Consider the following 23,635-nt stretch of genomic DNA (forward strand, 5'->3'; position numbering starts at 1 on the left):
CTTCCGACGTTCCGACTCGCGGATGCCGAGGAATCTCTATCGTACCCTCGTCATGCGCACGTCTGGACGAAACGAAAGGGAAAAGTTTGCCGAACGGGTCGAAAGGATCAATTCCTCCGACGCTGTGAATTCCTCGCGCGACTCGTTCCAGGAAGGAGGGGACCGAGGCCTCACGGTTGCCTCACGCATCGCGTAACACGCGAGCGGAATGCGTGTACCCCGACACGCTGGCCGGACATTTTTGTTTTCCAGAATATAACGCGACATGATGCATTACAACCGGCCGGATATACCGGCTGACGGTTTTCTGTCCTGAATGAATAATCGCGTCGGTTAACGCGACACGTTCGCTCATCCCCCTGTTCCCTTCGTATCACCTTCGTCTTTTCGTTGACGCGAGGAATGGCTCGATCGTGGACACGCTGTTCTGCCTTTCCTTCCCCGTGTCTTTGGACACCGATATCGGTGACATTACGAAAATGACCAGGCTATTGAAATTTTTGCGATTGCTGGCGAAGAACATGGCTGCGTTTGCGCGATACGATCGCTCGTTTGGGGGGATTTATTGCTGGTGTTCTTGGAAATAAACGGTTCCATTACTGACGGTCGTTACGGGCTCGTAATAACGCGCATTAATTTGTATTATTAATACATATTGGTTAATATAATATATAATAAATGACAATTATTAACGAGAATGGTAATTATCGTTACACACGGCTGTCTGAAAATTCGCGGTTCAAATGTAACCCGGTTTCGCGGATAATGGAGTTACAGCGTTGATAAAAGTTGGAAAAACGCGTTGAATAATTCCATTGGTCGTTTGGTAATGTATTTAATGAAGCGGTCTCGGGGGGTAATTCGGTAAATTAATCCGAAGAGTTGGCCGAGGTTTCAAAGGAGTGGATTCACCGTTAAGAGACGCGGAGCAGAAATGGAACGCCTATGAAATTATAGAGCACGCAGAGATCGAGTGCTCGCCGCCACGAAAAGTATACGGTAGGCTGTAATTTAGTTTAAAGACGCAATAAAACAGCATAGATTTATCGGACATGACGTTCTATCGGGATGAACCGAGACGCGGAACAGCGATGGGACGATGGGTTCCAAAGGGTGGCGTCGTTATTGCTGTCTGTAGACTGTCATTTCCGTCGGTGGCGTGGCAGACATAGCCGCAGCATAGGACTGTTATCGACTTTCCAGCAGATACCAGACGCGATTGATCGCGATAGATCTTCCATTTTGCGATTCCCACGAATTTCCAACGCGAATTCACGCCAGACGCCACTTGGACCTTGAATTTTCACGTCGAACGATCCTCTCCCACGTGCATTTGTAGCACAGGTATTACATGTAGCATGGATTAAAATTATCCGAGGGTACCGAAGATTTTTGAATAAGTAACACAGGTAGATTTTATATATTATCGTTTGCACTTTGGAAACTCGGGATTCGTAAGGAGTCAAGGTTCATTAAGACCCTAGGAGCACCGAATTTCAGAGATTCCTTGCACTTCGGACGTCCAGACCCTGCTAGACTGGAAGATTTCCGGAAACCTCGGGACCCACGAGAATTCTAGGCTCCCGGAACTTTGGGGATCCGTGTAGAAATCTTAGAAGCTACCTAATGTTCGCGAGGTCCTCGAAATGCCGCGTTCCCGAAACCTTTCGAGCCGTTGCATATTTCGTACCCCCTGGAGGAACGTCGGGCAATCATCGTCGTCTTTAAGTATCGTTTCTAATTCCGTATCATCACGACGCGGGTGTATAAAATATTTCCGTCCTATTTGATCAAGAAAATCAAACGCAACGCGTGTAGAGGCCGCAGACTGTGCGGGAATCAACGGAAACGAAATATCCCCGGGGAGGTTTCGGTCTGCGCGATTCCCAAGCAATTTCAAGTTCGCCCAGACTGTTCTCCAAGTTCGGAACTGCATTTTAACTAGTCGCGCCTCTATTAGGCATCTTCGTCTGACAGGTATCGCTGCTTTCGAGCTCCTTGCTAAATGCTTTCATGTTTGTTAAGTGTTTCGCTAATTCCGTGGCCCCCGAATCCTGGATATCGTTGCTCCGGCGAAGTTCCCGACAGCCGCGCAATGGCTGTCATCCCTGAGGCGTACGTTTCGGACTTGAATCAGGCGCGGAGTGCCATTCGTGCCGCATCAAACGAATTTCATGAATATTCTTGAGTAAACGAACAACTCTCGCGGTATAATCTGCTGGTTAACATCGTCTCGTCGCGAAACTCCATGCGTTTATCGACCAGCTTTCTCTTTCCATTTGCAACTTTTCGATTTGTCCTAATAAGTACCGATCACGCGATTTCTGAATTTTACGATCGATGGAACGCTACGTTATTTTACGGTCTTGAATTTCTACTCTAAAAGTTGCTCAGACGTCGATAGAGGAAGTCGTTCGGAGATCGTAGCGTCAGATCGTGCCATGGTTGTCAAAGTCATTCCAAGGACGTGTCATCGAGAGTGTGTAATTGGTTACCAAGGTTATTCGAAGGTGACGAGGATCGTTAGAATATTTTCACGATTCGAAGATATATTTTCGATACAACGACGCTCGTTTAAAGACAAAACTACCGAAATTTTGAGTAATTACTTTCCCCGGATGGATAATTTAAGAGCCATTATTTTTCTAGCGAATGCAAGGGTTCATCGCGAAAAAGTACGAACGACAATACGAGCTTACGAACGATCGAATCGATGCTACGTTATTGTCCGGCATGGAGCCAAGAAGTTTCCTGATAAAATTCAAGCTTCCACGATATAATGCGTACCGTCCCGATTTTGGGGGGCTATTGGCTGCGGGAAATACGATACCGGTGCCAAATGGGGTTCGCGATAAAAATTCGTTTCACCGGCTGGGATAGCATCGCGCAGAAATCGCAAGGAGACGTGCTTACATGCCAGAAACCGGGGAAACGCAAAATACGTTTTTATCAACGAAATTACATCTACGCGTCTCCTGCGAATTCATCCTCGAAGTTATATCCCCCACGCGAAAGCTCCTTCTATACCTCGCGAGCATCATCGCAGCGATTCCTCTCAAAATACCAAACTACTCCGCAACTTCCGCTATCGTATCCGCGACGAAAGAGTTATGCCAGCCTTCCATAAATCCCGAAAAAATATCACCAGTCCTATCCCATCCGCGTGATCATCCGTACTCGTCAAGGACCATCGATCAAATCGGACAAACTCGCTTCTTCGTCCGATTCGCAAATGCCACTTTCCTCGATGACGCTTCCCCATTCAACTCCAGCATTACCATATCGTAATCCGCACAGTCGCGGCTGGAACGACGCGCAAAGGCCATCCAGATTCCGTGGTGCATCCGCATCTGTGCAACTGGAAGCGCGTGCGAAGCGCATGGGTGCTTTTGTCGCGGGCACGCAGAATGCTTTGTCGTCTCGTTTCTCGTGGCAGAATGCCATGAGCAACCCCCTCGCAGGATCAACCCTGTCCCGTTCCCGAGGCAGCGTTCGACGTGACTCGTCGAGGGGGTAGATCGCGTGGCCCAGCTTCAACGTGCTCTCGTTGCACGTTGCTTGGCTAGCTTCGGTACAAGCCAAACACGCTCTGCAGCCTCGACTTTTTATCGTTTGTGCAGCGGTGTGTATGCCAGCATCGTCTGCTGCTTTTCTAGGTATCCCTGTCGTAAATGCGCCGTGGCCAAGGCAGGGGTGAGAACGATTCTTCGTGGTGCGAATCTGTACAGAGTTTCCATTCGGAAGTCACTGACACAGCCAGGATAATGGCTGTGGTTAAATTATTTTTCGAGATTGAAGTTTCATTTTTAGATCGTAAATGAACCTTTGGAACAATCGCAGGGTCTTCGATTATTTCTGCTTCAAACACTTGTACGTATCGATGACAGGACAGAGTATCGTTGATCCAGGGGTACAAAACCTTCTCGTTGTATAAAGTCCTTTGAGAACGAAAGTCTTCCGAATTACCCATCATACTCCCTCATCTTTCCGGCTATAAAATTTGGGAAGTTCCTTCTGCTATTTTATGTCGCGCGAATTTCGCGAGGGTTCTTCGAAGAATTTTTCCAGACAAAATCTAGCTAGGTTATTTAATTCTAACGTTGGAGGCTCGACGAATTCGGCGAAAGCGACGTGTTTCGCCAACTGATCAGCTATTTTGTAACACGCGCATATGGCAAACACGGTGATTAAAATTTTCGAATTCAATGGCCTCTTTCCACGGCGTTTGCGCGGATACAATCGAACGCGGGAATTAAATTTTAGCCATTTATCGGAAGCTCGGGATACGCTACAGCGATTCATCGTTGTACTTTACACCCCGCTTAATACCCTATTTAACGCTTGCTTCGCGTAATCGGACATGACTAATGAATTCGCGGACAATTAAGCAATTGCTCGTTTTCTCGCGAATCGTTGTGATCGGCCATGTCATTGGTGGATTGCGAATGCGACCAATTCGGTTTCTTACTTACTCCATCTTCCTTCCTTTTACTCTAATGTGCTGTCAATTATTCCACGGGGTGGCGAAAGCCAAGGAATCGATTCCTCGAATCTTATACTACAGGTACTGCTTTTTTCTGGACTCCCTAATACCACGAATTCCTGTCCACTCCTTACATCGTAAAATAAGATTCGTTCCTATCCAATAAGACTCGTTACTCGAGCGTTTTAACCCTTTGCACTCGAGAGGTGCCCTTCAGTCGCCATTTGATAAAATTTCGAAGATCGAAATTAATTAATATGTCAAATTTAAGATAATGTAACGGTGTCTAGGGTATGGAAATCAAATAGCTCTACATGTTGCAGTTCTATTGCTGGAAAAAATATCGTCAGCTTTATAGCAGAAACTCTTTGAACTCCTACTCATCTTCAGCCAAAAAATCGTCGAGTGCAAAGGGTTAATTCGTTTTTAACCCAATCACCCCGATAAAAATGCACGAGAAAATATAACGCGATCGTCACAAACTATACTTGGTTTACGTCCAAACAAATCGGACTCGATACCGGAAACTTCTTCCTCGACTATCCTTCGAGATGGGACATTTATCCGGCTCTCGTGCGATCCTCGAGCACGCCGATCTCAGCTCGACCGTGAACGTGATCCTTCAACGAAACGAACAACCTCTTATGATTTAACGTCACGGCTCCGGCTTCCGATATCCGCCGTAATATATCCGGTTGGTACCCTCTCCGATGGCGAGATTTGTCACCGGGAGAGGTGCAATATGAAAGAATTATCGCCGACCTCTTGCCCGCCAGGCGTTCGCATTACCCGTATCTCGTGGCGAAAGAAGCGCACCGATTTCTCGTGTTATTTCGAAACCTCGTTCCGCGGTTGGAACGATCTCTGGATCGCTGCTAGGTCGACACGAGATAACGGGGACCGCCCACGAGGAGGAACGTCCCACGATCCACGGACGCCGCGATCGCGACGCATCGATCGGATCTACCGGCTGGTCGGCGCAACGCGGACATCGGGGCGAGATGGAACGTATGGAAACGAGCGTGCAAACGTTAAAGCAAGGTGAAATTTTCACGAACCATCGCGTTCGTTTCGCGTCGCAGCCTCGGAAGGGTGAGGGTGGGGCAAGCTTGTAATCTCGATACGCCCTGCGATAATACATCCGCGGGGGGTGGCCGGACGGGGTACGTTATTGGAAGAACGCCAATGCCGATGATTTACCATGAAATCGGCTAGTTATTGCGCGGCAAACGCGGTTTCATTATTTATACGTTATATCGCAGCGATACTTTTCCGGCGAGCAGCCGCGCGCGGGAAATAAAGCGCTGTCTGCGTGCCGATGAAATAAGCGATTTTCGCGGACCCCGCCGCGAGTGAACGCGTGTACGTAGGGAGAAAGAGGGTCTCTGTTGGACGGGGAAGCCGAGGCGAAGGAAGGAGAAATCGATGTCGGACAAGAGCCTCGAATTATTACCGGATGTTTGGCAACCGCATCGATTTACAGACCTGGTTTCTCTTTTCCTGTCTATCGATGGGAACCTGGATGCGAGGTGTAAACGGAGCTACAATGGATCGAGCTTTCCCTGGGTTACAGAAGGTCTTCGTTCCAAGCGATATGGGTGATTACGGGGTTAAAAGGAGATCGATGTGCAGTTATACGCGGTTCATAAGTTAGCAGAGCACGAAGAGGGGTTGTTCGGTTACAGTTCGATAGATCAATGTTCCTTGACACGGTTATGAAGATAGGTCACGCGAATTTTCATTATTGTTACGTTCGGACGTATCATCGTATTGCAAGGAAGAGAATAAATAGAGCGATAAAGCATCGGTCTAATATGGGATCAGTTAATTAATTAACGTAAGATAAAAAGGAGACAAATGTAATTTTTATCTTATTATTATGGAAACAGAGTCGTCTTCGACGGGCCCAACGGTTCCAACTCGACTGCCGATTTATCAGTCGCGTACAGTACGCGTAATGGATTCTACAAAGCTAATTCGTGATAGAATTCTGAAATTAATTCGAAACAGTCCACCAGTTCGCTGGGAACCGGTAGAAAAGGGCTAAAAACACGCGTATTCCTCTCGACCTCGACTAGCCCGATTTATATTCCGTATACATATGTATCCTTCCGTACGATCGATTCAACCGATTTTTACAGGCTCGTCGTGTTTTAATTAAATTGGAACGTGTTGGACAAAAAGCGGGCGTGTGGGGAAAATAAAAACGAAATTGGTGTGCCAACGAAATTTGGCTTCTCGTTTCGGCCGAGCCCGGGAATAGTAAACGATGCTTCAAAATCGACGAGAATTCGTCGAAAACGCAAATCGCGAGTGAGATGCTTTATACTCGAACTTAACCTACAACTTTGGTTTACAACCACGTGTGAGACTCGTGGTCAGGTTTTCGAGCCAAAACTGATTATCACGAGTCTGGCACGTGGTACATCGGTCGGGTCAAAATTGACTATTACGGGCCTGACACGTGGTTCATCGACCGGGCCAGATGTAAGCACCACGTGTCATGCCCGTGGTTTGTCGATGTGCCCCTAACTTCGTTTATTAACCTTTATTGTTTGTTCTTTAATTTAATATATTTTTATATTTAATTTATATTTAATTTCCCGAATTATATTTTCCTAATAGACACCCTACGTAAGTCGTGCGCAATTGGTACAACTTAAGACAAATTTGCCGAGCCGCGGGATGGCTGGAAGGCTCGGCAGTTCTGTTTACGTTTTGGGAGCACGCTGTTGAATCTTAAATCGTAGGGTAAGGGGTTAATAGCTCTCTTACCTGGCCAGTTCTCCCTGAAGATGATGAACCCTGGAGCGTGCTCTCTCAGCTTTAGCCGTAGCCTCGCGTACCCGAGCTTCGGCCTCCATTCGTTGTCGTCGTTCGCGTTCCACATCTCGTTGCGTGGCCTCTGTCTGTAACAGACCAAACCAACGTTCCCATCAGTCAATGTAACGATTCTTATTCCAGCTCTGATCACGCGCGATATCTTTCTAATTTTAATCACGAGAGATCCGCGGAGGGAATCGCGTCTATCCAGAGATTATCCTATTTCTGTTCGACCAGTTCTCCCCCTGTGCCATCCAGCAACGTTCCACTGCCCTCCATAGCCGTGCTGGAGCCTACATTCCGAACGGCCCGTCTTATTCATGTGCAAATTTATTTCTCTTCGAAACCATTGATCTCCCGATGGACCAGGCACGCCTGTTTTTATTTCGCTCTCCGCAGATGTTCATCAGACGGACGCGATTCGCTCCCCTAGCCCATGATAATTTCCAACGCCGTTGCCACCCCTTCGACTCCACGGAGACTTGGCTGAAATCCTTCCCCGAGCGTAGACGCTTTTCGACTCGAACGAGCATAAGCGAGCGGATTTATCGTCGGCTCCACGGGACGCGAAATGAATCGTAAAAAGAAAGAAAAAAAGGAAACTTAACGAGCAAATAAAACGTCGGACAGTAGTCTGCCAGGCAAATACGTTCTATTTACGACCGCCCAGCATCCCGCCAGGATAACGCCGATCGAGGGACTCCGGCTTCCGGCGTCGTTACGCATCCGTCCGGAGATCGTCGTCGATCCCGATTTTTATTTTCGAGAAAGCTTGTTCACGAGCGGGCTACACGCCGCGTGTAGCAGAAGCGAGAAATTCGAATGGAACGAGAATTGTTTACGCGGTTGCGCGATTCGTTCCATCGGTGATGGGCATTCGTTGCGTTCGTTACCGGATTTTATGCTGGAATTAATCTCGGTTGAATCGTATGGAAGAGAGATAAATCGATCCGCAGAGGATTCGTAGTTACATCCACAGTTATTTCCCTTTTTTCGTGGTCTCTGTTTCAAACAGAAATAGCAACGATAAACAATTGGACGTGCGAGGGATCAAACGGAACAAATTTCGGGAGTTTATTATCTAGTAACAAGTTTATCTAGTAATAAAATTTGACGGCACTTCGATCTACGTCCAACACTTCGGATCGTTTCGATCACGCTGGAAATGGCGCGCAAACTGCTGGGAGTTAGGCGATTTTGATTATCCAAAATCGAAACGCTCGGGAACGTTTGGCGGACATTTTCTTGATTAAACCACGGGATGCAAGCTCGGCCCGATGGAGCGGACCATGGCGTGGCATGGCCGACGAAGAAAAAAAGGCGGAAGAGGATGGAAGGGAGCTCGTCGATCTTCGGCCCGGTCGGTGGGAGGAATTATTCATGAATTTAAATCGAAGCGTTGCACGGTACATTGATTGCACCCTTTCGATTCTGAGCGCGGCTAGAGCCTCCGCCTACGTTTCTGCTCCGAGTCCGCCGCGGCCCTATCAATAATTGCGCTCGACCAATGTGCCGAAAGCAGTATTTCACGCGATTTAACTCGATGTGCCCGCTGCGCCTATCGACCTCGATAATAAATTGCCGCCTGTGCCCGCTGGAACTTGGAAAACCGGCGACGAACTGCCTGGTATCGGTTCCAATTTGAATCGAGTCGGACCACGACTAAGCCGTCACCCTGGCCCCTTCGATGTTTCAATTTCGTTCCATCCTCGGCAAATTTCCTCGGAATTCCGTTATTTTATTTGCTAGCTTCCGGTGGATCTGTTGGCTCCGGCTGGAGATCGATTCGCGCTTTTCCGTCGCCAGCTAGACCGACGTCCCTTAGCCATACCGATGTTTCTTACGTCTGCTCGCTCTGGGGTACCAGGAGCGGGGACGAAGATCGTAGACAGCGAGCCAATTGATCTATTTACCGAAACGACGTTCTACCGGTTTGGAATTTCTCTAGATTCCCCGGGAACCGAATTGTTCGGGATAAATGTCATTTTCCAGCGGTCTTCCGCTGTCGCGAGACTTAAGGATCTTCGGAAGCAAGACGATGTAACGAAACTATCGTCGCGCGCTTGGAGACCAGTCGGAGACTGCCGACTGACAGAAATCTAATTTAAAGAACGATCATTCGAAGGTCTCGTTGTCTCCCGCAAGCTTCTTTCCGTCAAATTCGTTTAACCCCGCAAGGAACGTGGAACAGAACCGCGCGGCTCTTATCCACCCCTGCGCGTCTGGATCCCCAGGATCCTCCGATTTCGGCTTCGAATTCGGCGGAGAATTGAATCCTGCGAGAAACTCGACGCCTTCTCGATGGAATACAGGCGGAGAATCAGACGAGCTCGCTTGAAGTCATAGCGATCGTAATAGGAGGTGGTCCATTAAGCGGAGTCAGGTGAAAGGCGTTTAGTCGAGGGTCGAAACGAGAGATATCGCGGAATACAATCTGGTAAAAGCCGAGTGACCACAGCGAGCGGGGCTTAAGGGATGCTACGACCGGATTTATGGAGCCTTAAATCCCGGCCAACGTTCTCTCCCCCGTCGCGCCATTCTTCTTTTTTCGGGGGTGGTTGCTCCTCGGCACGTAACGCGATCTTGTCCTTATTCGGCTCGCGAGTGGACGAGGACGGCCGCCATTGCGCGGCTGACAACGGGTGTTGCCACCATAGAGGCAACCATAGAGGTCACTTTCGACTTTGTGACCGTCGTTTCGCGACAACGAGGATTTAAATGGACCCAGATATAAAAGCTCAAAAAGCTCTTGTATCGGCTCCGTTCCACCGTCGCTTCCAATCCCCGGGTTCGTCGACTTTTATATACTCTCGAGAGAGCTTTATCTATCGCGTGGTCGAGTAAAGAACACCATGTATCATTTACGACGAAAGCGGGAAAGGGTGGCCGGTCGGTGTCTGCTCGGTTCCTCGAGGTCGTCGAAAAATGGTGTCGATGCAAGAGCGAAGTGGGAATTAAGGAATACAGTAGCGCGTTCGTGAGGGGGAGCTTAACGTATTCCAAAAGAAACGGCATTGCTTACACAACGAGCAAGGTGATCACGTCGATCGATAGCCGCATGTGAGTTTCATTCGAGACACGTGCTTCGCGTGAAAAATTCACGCTCCTAACAAGATTCACCGGTGACCAATCTCGATGGCGCGTCCAAAGGACTCACCGACCGATTAACAAGTTTTTCCACAGTTCTAACAACCTTTTAGCGTTACCCGTTTCTTCCTCGTTAACTTCTTCCCGCGATTTTTCAAGCGGCAGCCTCGACTACTGCAAAAGCGTGATTCATAATCTAATTCCTCCAACATGTGCACTCGATCATTTATCACGAGGAGTTCATTTATATCCCCACTCCTGCATCGCGATCACTGCATCATCAATCATAAAAGAGTTATTTCTCATCTTCATCCCTTCTTCTGCAGTAGCCTCTATACGTACAACGTTGTACAAACTCGCGCTTTTCTTTTTCTTTACTAAAATTTTCTTCTTGGGACTTAAACTCCGCTTTGAACCTCGATCAACCTGTACGATCTTACCTAGCTATCAGAGAGTCCTGAATACGACGCTAATTACCAACGAGTATCGAATCCTACGTTACACCCTAACTCGACGCATCTCTCGACACTGGGCCTTAGCAATTGAGTCTAAGTGAACACTAGCTTCGTTACCGAAAGCACGATGATACTTTCGGCAAGATTTACACTCGATTATTACCCTTTATACACGGTATATTCAGCAACGCGTCACAGGTTGGTAGTTTCAGCGCTAATCACCTTCCTCCGCCGTAAATTTACAACTTCCCTCGTGCCTACAACCCTCAAACACGGATAAACCTCCGCGTCCATTTTACCTCGTGAAAAAAAAAGAAGAGAAAAGAAAGGGGAAGGGAGAAAAATGAATTTACCCGGTGGGAATTGAAAAAATCACAGTGTTCCATCATAGGGTAAGTTGGAAGCGCGGTTCGCCTTTAATTCAAAGCGACACACGCTCCTCACGAGCGAGCCGTGCAGCTCCTCTTCCATTCACCTCTCGGTATTAGTATTCTCGGTTTTTTCGGCGGCCAGGACGTCGGTTCAAAGTCCCCTGGTGACTCAGTGCTGGCGCGCGTGCACGCGTGCGTTTCATTCGGGGCACGTGCGAGCCGCGAGGAAGCTGCGAGTGGACCTCCGCGCCTCGTCCAGCCGACGTCGGCTCGAGTTAGAAGGGGCCCGGGCGCGTTTCGAGGGCTCGCTGATCGAGCGACAAATTATTAATGAGCTACGCCGATGATCGCGCGTACTCGGGCCGAGCAACGCGGCGAGAAGGCTCAATAATTCAGCACGCGAGCAAATTCTCGGCCGCGATCGGATTTCTAGCGTCGCTTCGCCCTTCGGAGAGGGGTTGCCCGCCTGGTCGAGGGGAAAGTAAAAGCTGGAAAGGCAGGTGAACGGTGTTGGAGCAAAGGGATTGATAGCTGGGTCACGTGCCACTGATCCTCGGCCTCTCGTCGCTGGGAAAGGAATCGCGATAAATCTTGCAGGCTCCTTCGCGCCTTCCGCGAGCCTAACGTCGCTCCGTGGGGACCCCAGAGTGCCGCTAGTTGCTTCGTTACGAGTCTTAATGTACCGATTAGCCTTCAGCTTTCCCAACGACCAAGGGTGCGTTTGCTGATAGCGACGTTGTACGTGGCGTGTACGCATCCCGTAGTTCGATGAGATTCGAGGGCCCAGTTTTCGTGAACTCTTACGCCATAACAGCTTATGCGAAATTGGGACTTAAAGACTACGAGTGTCTAGGAGTCTCTGTATCTTCTTTAGTTAGAATCGTTCGCAGTAGTATCCATCAATGGATAAGTAGTCAGGTCAAGTCCTTCTCAGGTCAGTTCTTTTATATTTAAAATTTTCGTCTGTCTTATAATTGCTATTACTTTTTCGTATAAAGTGTACCAAGGTTTAGAATACTCGTTATTAGCGAATTATTTAATCTGACAGATAGATCTGTTGGAATAAACCATAGTCGTGCAAAGATGATGTCGGTGGTGCTAGATATCGCAGGCCAAGTAGCGAGGTTTGGGTCTTCGAGACCCTTACTATTATACTGACGTCGAGGAATCGTCTGTCGTTTGGGGTAAAAGGCTTTCTGTTTTTCGGAATCGTTCAGTTTCAAGTCCGAAACGGTGTCGAGCCATTCTTACAGACACTTTGCATTTCTATGGGCGTACTTTACCCCGCTAATAAACTATACAGAGTGGGTCACCGCATATTGCCATCTATGTATACGTCATTATTATTACGCATAGCGAAAAATGTTTCGGATGAAGTCGAATGGTTCTGAGAGAGGCATATTCTGACGGTACTAGTTTCTTTGTAGATGGACGTGTAAAGCGCATATGTAGGTCATTAATATTTTTGTAAATGGAATCATATATTTCTTATTACATCAACTGATGCTCCCTCATTGTTAGACCACTGTATAAATTTAGGTCCCTGATGTCATTACGATAAACTTTATATTTCAATCCAGAAATTACAACAAAATTAGTGGTGCCTCAAAGTCATCCTGTATTCAATAACGTGATAAAAATGTTGTGGTACGGTTTATTACGAAGAATTTAATAATAAACGTTTTAAAGAGGCCATCGAAAACGATCTTCTTCCCGAATCAACAGAGTTAACAAACGCGCCACAGTACTCGTAGTACTCGTTGCACCCGCGAGTCGCAAAGAGGGACATTCTTCAAGCTCGACTTACAAAACGGTTCGTCAAGGACCATCCAGAATCGGCGAAAACTGTATGATCGATTTCCAACGGAAGGAGGAAAAAAGAGGAAAATTTCGTCGTGCGAGGCAGGCATTGCAAAAGCCGGTGTCAAACACGGAACGCGTATCAAAGGTGGCCACGACAAACAATGGCGCCACGGGCGAAACTGAGCAAACAGGATAATTAACACCTCTCGACCTCGGCATTATCGGTGAAACATGCGAGACTTGTGTACTTTTCCGTTCCACGGACGGATTTCGCGTCGTTGTTTGCGGACAAACCTGCGATCGATCCATCGAATTGTGTGCCCGCGCGAAAACTCGCGTCGCAGCGGCGACGATTAACGCCGACTACCGTTCCAAACCATTCTCCAGGCTATATGACTCTCCGCGCGCGGTTAAAGCGACTCGTTATGCGAATAGGAGCGAGCTGGGTCGTTGCACGCGTTAATATCCACGCTCGTCGCGGTTACGAGCCGCCTTTCTCTTTCGGTTTCCTTGTCCATTCCGCGTTTTTCCTCTCCATTGTCCACATGCAAATCTTTCAAATTCCTCCACTACTCCGACAGTGGAACGTTCCTCTACCGCAGCGGCTGACCATTTTTATTTTTTGCCCTCTTTGGCTTTGGAAACGAGTAATGGCGTCTGCGACGATTCGTATTACGACCATGGATTAACGTAGCGTCTATCAACCCTTGAATTTCGAGAGGCGACTTCCAGTCGCCAGTTTAATAAAATTCTAAAAATTGATGTTAACTGATATATTAAATCCATGGTAATATATAATGATAGAAAATTCGGGCTTTTAAAAAATATCCTCGACTCTGTGACAGAAAATCTTCGAATTTCTCGTGCCCATTTCCTGAACCATAAAATCTCAAGATTTTTCGCTACAGGAAAGTACCAAGCATAAGTTGAATTACAGAGTTACTTCGTTCCAGTATTCCACATACGTCGTAACGTTATTTGGAATTTTATCTCGACTATAGATACTGCAAAAAATTTCGCGAAAGCAGCAGTGCATAAGGTTAACGGGAAATTAATACGCGATATTAATAACGCAAATTAGCCGTTAGAATTCTAATTTTCCCCGTTATGCGAGCTTCCAGCCGCCCTTTTTGCCACCACCTTATCGTGGCTTATCTGCATAATTTCGTCCCTGGAAATCCGACCTGGACAAAAGCTTCCGTACAAGCATTACCCACCGCGTAACAATTTCCCCGCTGGGCTAGCGAAGGAACCGGTAATTGCCGAGCATGCTCCAGCGTAATTCGCGTAACGGCCAAATGCAAATTCGTTCTCTTCTCTATCCCGCTGTCGAAGGGAATAATTAATTCCGTCCGGTATTTTCCTCGGCTTCCGACCGGACACCGTATCGCGTTCTTTCGCGATCGACCGGTAATTAGCCGAGGCGCGATAAAAGGAGCCATAATTCACCATCTTCGAAACCTCGCTGCTGGCCACCGCGTCCCGTTCATTTACCAAATGAACGCGAACCAACGACATTTTTCCACGAATCCGCCGAGTTTCGTGCGCCTGCACGATCAGCCTCCCGGTATCGTATTATTTAGGGTCACTTTCGCCACGATTTATCGCAGCGGGCCAAGCTGATACGCGTCGTTACATCGAACCCTGTGCTAACCATGATAACGCCTCTGGCCAGCGTGTTCCCTCAGTCGGCTAAAATCCCGGAATTCGACCCGGACCGATACAGTAATTCCTTTCGGTATGCACCGCGCGAACGGGAGCCACGATTATGGAATCATGGCGCGACCGGGTCGCGAATCCTCCAGGTGATTAGGAAGAGGTCACTGGTTTGGCGAAAATGGCGGGTGAGATGGAGATTTCTCGATGTACCGATCTTTCTACCTTCATTAACCCTTTGCACTCAGCCGCCATTTAATTAGATTCTAAAGATGTCGAATTTAAAATTGTCCAACGACACGTGGAATATCGAGGTAAAATAATTCTACGTCTTACAATTAATTTGCACTTCTTATTTACTGTTTTGAAAATATCGTCGACTTTATGGCAAAAAGTCTTCGAAGTACTATGTTTCTGTAACGAAAAGATCATCGAGTGCAAAGGGTTAACCCTTTTGTTACGGTGGGTGTCACCGCGAAATCCCTTTTGTAGAACGAACCGACGTGTCAAAGATGGTACGACGATACTATTACGATACTATTACTTGGTACTATTACGATAGTACAATCTTTGGCATTCGGTCTTTTGACGCAAATCTTTTGGAGAGAAAAAGAAAAGGAGAAACTGACCGTTGGAATAGAGCTTGCAATTCTTTGCGAAGAGAGTTAAGAGGAACTTGTCTTAAATTTTTACTCAGTTTTTGTGGCCGGTGACTACAGTCACCCGTAGTAGCGAAAGGGTTAGTCTTGACACGCCTATTTAGTCTTTGGGACTATTTAATTTGACTTCTTATATCAGAACGTCCGATCCTCTTTTGTCTTCGCAGGGGGGTACGCGTCAGAGAACGCTCTCGATGGCTCTGATCTTTCTAGAACCGTGATCCGCGACAGGTACCCCTGTGCCATTTGTGACTGGCTATCGAATTCTCTGGATCTTTCGAGGTCGCCACAAGTCGTTTAATTTTTTCAATTTTCCATCGGAATTTTAGTATTTTAATTTTTATTAATTTCTTCTTTGCACTCTTCGTATTAAATGTTCGTTGGTTTTCTTTTAATTTATGGGTGCTTGTCATGTGGCGAACGTTCCTCGTTTCACGTATCCTTCACCAGTGCTCAAAATGTAAAACAGATCCAATTTCCGAAATTTAATTTTAATTTTTCCAATTAATTGTCCATCAAAAATTTGCAGATTTTTACACTTCTCGGTTCCCCATCTCCGTCAGATGTCAGGAAGTTGAAGGGATCGTTATAGCAAAGTGATATCATAAATTTCGGAATACGGAACTCGTTGGAAGAACGTGTTCCGAGTAATTCTCCAGTGAACCTGGATCGGCAGGCAAAGAGCGAATAGAAATCGTGGAGGCGCGTAGCAGCTGAATCGGGAGAGAACGCCGGCGTGATTCGGATCGTCAAAGTAAACTCTGACTTTTACTGAACGTACGAGGCGTATGAATGCTTCATTCATCGGCACGGAACGCGGCCGGTGAATGGGTGTCTCTCATGGGCGCAGATATCTACGCGCGATACCTGCGGCAGAGCTTAAATGGCCCATGAATTCCCTCGTTACCTTTTTCTTCGTCTCTCCACCTCTTCCGTCGCGCATTTTTATCGCCCGAGCCACCGTGTGCTTCGATTTAAACGGGAAACCGGCCGATAGCGGTTCTCTCGAGAGAAAATCGACGAGATCGGTTCCTCCTACTCGAGAAGCACTCGTTTCCTGTCGCCCCCTCCCGGCAGACGAGAAGCCTAGAGGCGACTTCTGGATTCCTTGTTAGGTTCGAGAGTCCAAGATTTTCTCTTGATTGTAATACCAAGAGGAAGAAAATCAGAGAGACTCGGATTAACCCCTTCCCGTATTTTGACGAGTCTGACTCGTGATGAAGATTTTGGGCCAAACACGAATATCACGAGTCAGACTCGTGATGAAGATTTTGGTCCAAACACGAATATCACGAGTCAGACTCGTGAACAGAAAGTCAGCCCGAACATGAACATCACGAGCCAGACTCGTGAACAGTACATTTTTCTAAATATAGTTTCGACGCTGCCAATTATTATAAAAGGATTAGAGTTTATTTCCACAACAATAGTATCGCGTAAAACTGACTATATCACACGTATTTTCGGCTCGTATTTCGACTGTTTTCGTGCATCAGTCTGGTCTGTTTATGCCCCGATTTTGTCGAGTTAAATGGTACGAGAAGGGGTTAAGCAGGAAACGTTTTCGTTCTTCAAGGAAATAATTTTCCGTTCTCATCCTCGGAAGCTAGACCTCGTCAACCCTTCGCCCTGATAAATACGGGAAAAACTAATCCAAACTTCTTCTCGGCGCGTAATCTCGAAGAGAGAAGGTTCCTTGTCGGCAAAAATAGACACGTAGTTGAAACTTACAACCCTGTTGTCGGTAACTCGAAGAGGGACAAGAACAATGGAGACTATAAAACGCGGAAGGAGACATAAACGCCTCCTTCCACGTGGAAATTTGACCCAAAAATTTCCTCTCGTCGCGAAATTTCTTCCTTCTCGCGATTTTCGTTCCACTATTCCTTTGTAGTTGCCTATCGAGTAAAAAGGTGGGGTAAAAAGGACGAGGAAGAAGGGAAAGAAGGACAACGGTTCCGCCCGATTATCGCGCGACTTCCTCTACGATCACGGGAATTGCCTCTCGTCGGACACGGATCGAGGGCTTTAGAAAAGTTGCGGAAGTAAAAAAGTTGGGCAACTCGTGGACGCTTTTGCACCGGGACAGCGGTTATGTCCCAACTCGCCGGAGGTTCGCGACAACTTTCCACCCGATTGTCGTTTATAGCGCGAGACGAATATCCAAACGAGTTCGCTGGAACGCTTCGCGGCGCAACTCTCCAGCCAGCGTTTGGAACGAATGGTCTGGCTAGTTTCTCGGCAACGAATAGCAACGTTTCATCCTGCAGCTAGTCCCCGAGATAATCCGTTTTGCTCGTGCAAGGATAATACAGCGAGTTATTCCTTCCGTTTGTAGGCTGTTTTCGTTTGACTTGGAACGTCGCGCGGTTTATTCGAATGCCAAACTTTCAGGGGTAAATCGTGGCTTAATGTTCGCGCTCGTTGTTGCGTGTAGGGGCTGTTATGGCACTTTGAAATATGCTGCTTTACTTTTAACGTACGAGGAACGAGATACACGCGTTTTCGAAGAGTACTCGCACTGACTCTTCGTAACGATCATAGGAAACGATCTCGTAACGACAGAGATCGTAAAAGTTTTTACTTTGCTGCTTATCGTGATGGATTTTTCGAGGCTAATGCTTCGTTCGTTCGTGTCTTCAATTTTCGATAGGTTATACTCGAATTCTATCTCGATCCACCATTTTATTCGCCGATATATCTTTTTATTCTCCGTATCTATTAAGGAAAAGGGAACGTGCTTGAAAAGCAATTGTGCCGAATCTTTATGACGATCTTGCAACGATAGGGAGCGTAAAAGTTACATTTTTATTTTACTGCTTCTCCGAATGGATCTTTCCATCGATGTGTCTTTTTATACTTCGTGGTGTATCCGTGGAAAAAATAAAGAAGAAAATAAAATAGAGAAATAAAAGAAAGAATGGGAAGACTGGACGCAGCACGCGTGCGGTGGGCAATCGAAAGGAGACGCACGTAGTACACGCGGCAACCCCCTCTCGAGCGACTCACCCTGCTCTGCTTAGTGAGGTTGGCGCCCATCAGCCGGCGATTCTTCGTGGCGTCGAGGACGTTCCGACGGGGGGTGCCCTCTCCGCCGGGACATTCCCGTCCTGAGGGTGCAGAGGGATTGACCCCTCCTGCCGTTCCCCAACGGTGCACTCGTGCGGCCACCCTGCCTATCGGGCCCTCCACCAGTCCCCTTAGAAGTTGTAACGTGCCACCCCTGCACGACAGTCCACCACCACTCACACCACTCGCACCGGAGTTCCCGTTCCTGCTACTAGCACCGTTCTTATTTTTCTTCCTGCCGCCTTCGCCGATAGTTCCACTGTCACCGTTAACACCACTGCCACCACCACCACCGTCGTCGACACTCTCACCCTCCACCTCCTTCGTTTCCAGCCTCGCCGTCTCCCGAGTCTCCTCCGCCACCCCTGTTCGCCTTTTTCCTGTCACCTTCGCGGCCGATCGTCGTCCCCGTGGTTTCCAACCACTCTCTTCGCCACCCTCTCGGCAGTCGCGTCGCAGCTGTCTCGAAATAGTTGCAGCTGCAACGCAACCGGTCGATCGACCAACCTCGTGTCGCTCGACGAGCCTCGTGGTCGACGATCACTTTCCTTTGCGAGCAATTCGCGCTGATTTTCTCTCCAGAGATCGCTTCCTCGACGAATCGACGATCCGATTCCAGATTCTTCCGAATGCTGCTTCACTTTCGGTACGACGGACGATGCGTTTAGAAGGACGCGAGAATGAATCCGATCTGGATCGAGAATGGAAGACTCTTGTCTACTACGAGGGGGTTGATTATCGCGGTTGATCGAGGATCTCGGGGGTTCGCTTGCTCTTACAAAATACATACAAAAAATATATCACGATCTCACGAGGTAGAGGATTCCGCGCTTGAAAACGAGAGGCTACGTTCTACGGGGACTAAGGCAACGATCTTTCCGAACCAGGATCGGCAGAGTTCCGGTTGTACCATCAGCTGAACGTGCTCTGGCTCATCTCGAACGCATCGGGTGCCCGCCTGTCAACTTCCATTACACAGTCCGTTCACTGTCATGTCCTGCATGGACGGCGCTCGTCATTCGAACTCCTGTTCACTGGACATCGATACTCCCTCGTCGCTGCGGCCGACAGCGAGACAACCGACCACCCCTTCTGTCGCTCAAAACTCCAATCGATCCTCCTTCGATTAACTCCTACCCCGGGACTAGTTACTCCGAACAGACGTCTCCGTTTTGACGAACGAACGTCGGGAAAGTTCCAGAAACTACCGAGAGTCCGTCGACTTGGGGGGTGATTTCATCCCTCGAGCTCGCGCGGTCACCGAAAAATCGTCGTAGCCTCGTGGAATAAAATTTATACCACCTGGAAGATCGATCGAAGCGTCGGACAGAAGGCAGAGTAGGCTCTTCTGAATTATACAGCGGAAGCCAAACGAGCGGAGGAGTCACGCGCGGCAGCGACGACGACGACGACGACGAGGAGGATCGGCGTGGAAACGAGGCAAAAACGCGAGCTGACGTCCGTGTGGCGCGCTGGTTGCCGACCGACTGACTGCCTATCGCCGATTAACGGCCTCCCTTCGTCGTGTGTCTGACTCACTCCAACCCTCGGGGAGGATTTCCGTACGCTGCGCTTGCGTGGGTCGCGCGTGCATACGCACGGCGGCGCGCGTGAAACCCCGCTGCCGATTCTTCGCGTTCTTGCGTGTTTGCAAACCGACGGAGAAGCTGAATTCGCCGGATCAAGCCGGCCAGACGTCCTACGCAGCTCACGATCCTCTTGTCCCTCGTTTTGCTCCTTCTCTTTCCCCCTCGACTGCGTTTTCCTTAGGATTCTGGGGTAGGAGGCCGGAGATAGCCGCGTACACGATAGTTTTTCTGGCTTTACTATTGGCTCTCCTATCCGTTCGATTCTTCTTTGCTGGCTGGGAAAGTTTCTTTGCGGGGGGGTCTTCGATGGCTAACTCTGCACGATCCTAGTTGTCGCTTCGTTTTTCTTACGCCAATGTGCGCGACTTTTTCCTTTCTCGAGTAATCTGTGATACGGGGAATTACTCGGAATCGATTGCTCGATACCACGAAAGAATTGAAAGAATTGAATGAATTTGTGTTTCGAAGTTATCGGTAAAAATATAAGCGTTCGTGAGACGTCTGGATTGGAATTGTGCAGAGGAAAGGTTCGACAGACAGCGATGGGAACCATTCGCGCTAATAAGATCCGGCCTTCCCCTCGAAAGACACTGGTAATTACGTAAACGGCGTGCGAAGACGATCAGATCGAGGCGGAATCGCGCGGATTAAGGTCTCGTAATCTCGTTTCCTCCCCCTCGAATAAATTCATAACGTCGATTGACCCGCAATATCCTTCGCGGTTAATCCGGTTTATGGTATTTTAAAACTGATTAGAGGTCTCGTTAATGCCACGGCCGACGAACCTTCGCTGTCCAGAGGATTCATCGGCGAGGGACACACGCGCGACGATCGCGCGGGAAATAATCGATCGGCGTGATTTATCGCCGCGTGGGCGTCTAAACGAGCAGAATTTTTATTTCGACGACGGAATATTCGGCCGGCGTGACTACGTAGAATTTTGAACGGAGGGTGAAGTCGGGACGGGCGGCGTTTTATATTTATAACGGGAATTTTTCGCTGTCCGCCGCGTTTAATATAAGCCGCTGGGGTCAGAGATATCGAGGTTTGACGACGTTTACAAATCGCTGACGCTGAACGACGGCGGTTACTGTTTCGACCGTGGTATTCTCTGTTTCGTGGGATTACTCCGGCTGTCAGAGCTCGGTGCTACTTCGAGAATTAAATTAAATTGCACGGCAGAGGTGTTGCCTGCGTCGGGATGCTCAAGTTGGAGGATTCGCCGCGAGAGGCGGGCCGGAGTTGGCGAAACGGACGTCAAAGACTAGGCGCGATGAACGGCTTAGAAGTTTCTGGTGCTCGGGTTTCCATCGAAATTAACGATAACTGGCGTGCATGCGCGGTACCGCGTTTCACGTGCCGTTTAGTTGCACCGAATAGCAGGGAAACGAAAAAGAAAAGACGGGAGGGAAAAGGAGATAATAAATAACCGCATAAATAGAGTAGCAAAGCGTCGGCCATTTTGATAGGAAGAAAAAGAAGCTCGGACGATCCATGTATCCGGCAACACACGGTCGTCACACCGTAAACACAAAATCAGACCGCCATAAATACACGCCGGCTTCTCGGGGAAAGCGAAACGTCCCTGCGATCGATACGTCCGTTCTCCTTTGCCTCGCCATTCCGCAAAGTATATTAACAGGTTGCCAATATCGCGATGGCGAGCAGGAAGGAGGATCCACCGGAGGGCGACATTGTGAGGCAAACAATTTAATATGCGCCGCCTCTCGACGAAAGTCCTCGCTAAGGACCCTTCCTCGGCATACCTTATCTGTCTTCTAGCAGTCACAAAGCCGAGATCTCCACGTTTATTGGAAAGCTCTGCTGTCGTGCGATCCCCGGCCAGGATGAAAGGCGCTTCCTCGCCTCCTCTCCTCTCTCCCGCTTCCATCTCTCTCTCTCTCTCTCGCTTCTCTTCTCTTCCATTCTCTCTCCATCGTCCCGTATCATCGATACAGAGAAGTCAGTGGCTCCGGTGCCTCTTATCTGTCGACCGTTCGACGTCCGTGGCACGCGGGCCGATTCGGTGGAAAGCGGAATTTGCCTGGCATTTCCCGTTTTCAGGGATTGCCCGGCTCTTCTCGAGCGAAACAATTAGACCAGATAAGACATCGAGTCGCGGAAGAATTTTATCCGGCGTTCGGTCCGACCCGGTCTGTTTGTTCTCCAGTGATCCCTCTGAGTTGTCGGAAAGCTGGGGATTTAAGGGAAAAGGGGTAGTTCGTAGTCACAGTGGACACGTTCGAGATGGTTAGTCAAAGAGGGCTTCGGTTCGTGGAAACCGAAGAATAGAGGGTGCATCGCGTATTCGGAGAGTTCGTTTGAACGTTCGAGATCGTTCTGGAGGACGATATAAGGGATGAGCCACGGCTGATCGTTACGGTGTATGGGGAACGTAGGTGGTACGGAATTTTGAACTTTCGCGTATCGGGGGTAGAAACGTGGCTCTGAATTTCTTAATCCGTGGATTTCGATCCGCGGCACGTCCATTCCTCTACACCGCGTCGCACTTCCTTTTTCATTGACTGCGCGTAGCCTTCGAGAGCGTGCCACCCTCGAAAGTCCGCTCGAAGGGGCGGATTTTGCGCCTCCCTTGTTCTCTCTTTTCTTTTCTTTTCTTTTCTTTTCTTTTCTCCTTCACACCGACACGACGTACAAAAGACGGAACACTCTCGGGGAAATTCACCGTTCGCAATCAGTCTTGTTTCATACACGTGTATTTCAGCCGCTGGAAATTCTGTACTCGACACGTTGAGATATTTCGGGAAAATCGCCTTTGTAACCGCGGTATTAAATTTCTGAATAATGCAAATCGCTTTTTCCTTCCTTTCTCACCGAATAACCTTTCAAGACGGAAAATTACCCGAGCCCTCATTCCACTGTATCAAGATCTACGATACTTGAACGTGGCGCACGACATACTCTACTTTTCCTTAAAAGCCTTTAAAATCCAGGCCACTGCAAGAAATTCGCTCGACTGCGAATCGAAACTACCGAAACTCAAAGGGAGCTTAGAAATCTCAATTAGAATCCCATCTGCGATTCTAATTTTCCAAGAAACCGCGAATCTCTTGGAATTCCGGACTCGTATTTTCTTAAAAATCGCACGTCCTGTTTCGCGCTGGAAAAAAGGTCGAGCGAGTTAGCGGCAGGTATAGCGTAGATTCGCGACAAGCGCGATACGTGTTGCTCGACAGGGGTCGCGGGGAAAGCGGAAAGGGGTAAAAAAGCGAAGGAAAAAGGGAGGAAAATCGCGAGAAACACGCGGAGCAGGGTGGAACGTGTTAAGTCACAGGCGGGTCGTTTCCAGGCATAACAATGCACGGGAGAAAGCGGCGGGAACAATGACGTATGCGCATCATAATGCGCCGCTGTGTACGTCTTCATGGCAATTAGCATGCATCCAGTGGAGCTTAGGCCGAGTAGGGGGTGTCCGAATAATCCCGCGTGATCTACGCACGTTTCCGATACCCATATGCACTGTGCTTATGCCAGTGCTTGCCGCAAACCCCACGTATACAAGTAGCCCCGTATTACGCCACCGGGGAGGAACAAAGAGGGCGGAGCCCTTTGAATAATTTCCCTTTTTACTCCGGGGAACCCACCCGGCTTTATTTGTTTCCTGCTTAAAATCGATCAA

At 48.4% G+C, this 23,635-nt stretch overlaps 1 protein-coding gene across 8 annotated transcripts in view; it reads right to left on the minus strand.

Annotated features, from left to right (window-relative positions):
* The window catches only part of LOC108547967 (uncharacterized), a 382,271-nt gene that overhangs the window by 33,402 nt on the left and 325,234 nt on the right, over positions 1-23,635 (minus strand). For 7 of the 8 annotated variants that reach the window (XR_001890237.1, XM_017900711.1, XM_017900710.1 and 4 more), the window contains one exon: positions 7,259-7,392. Coding sequence is in view for 7 of the 8 variants with exons in the window: in XM_017900711.1 (XP_017756200.1) it covers positions 7,259-7,392 (134 nt within the window). In the remaining variant the exon portion in view is untranslated. Of the gene's footprint in view, positions 1-7,258; positions 7,393-18,346; positions 18,524-23,635 lie in introns of those variants that run through there. The other variant, XM_017900713.1, reaches the window with a different exon arrangement.

The sequence above is a fragment of the Eufriesea mexicana genome, unplaced genomic scaffold, assembly GCF_001483705.2.
Source record: "Eufriesea mexicana isolate 0111107269 unplaced genomic scaffold, ASM148370v2 scaffold1312, whole genome shotgun sequence".
Taxonomy (NCBI): Eukaryota; Metazoa; Arthropoda; class Insecta; order Hymenoptera; family Apidae; genus Eufriesea; species Eufriesea mexicana.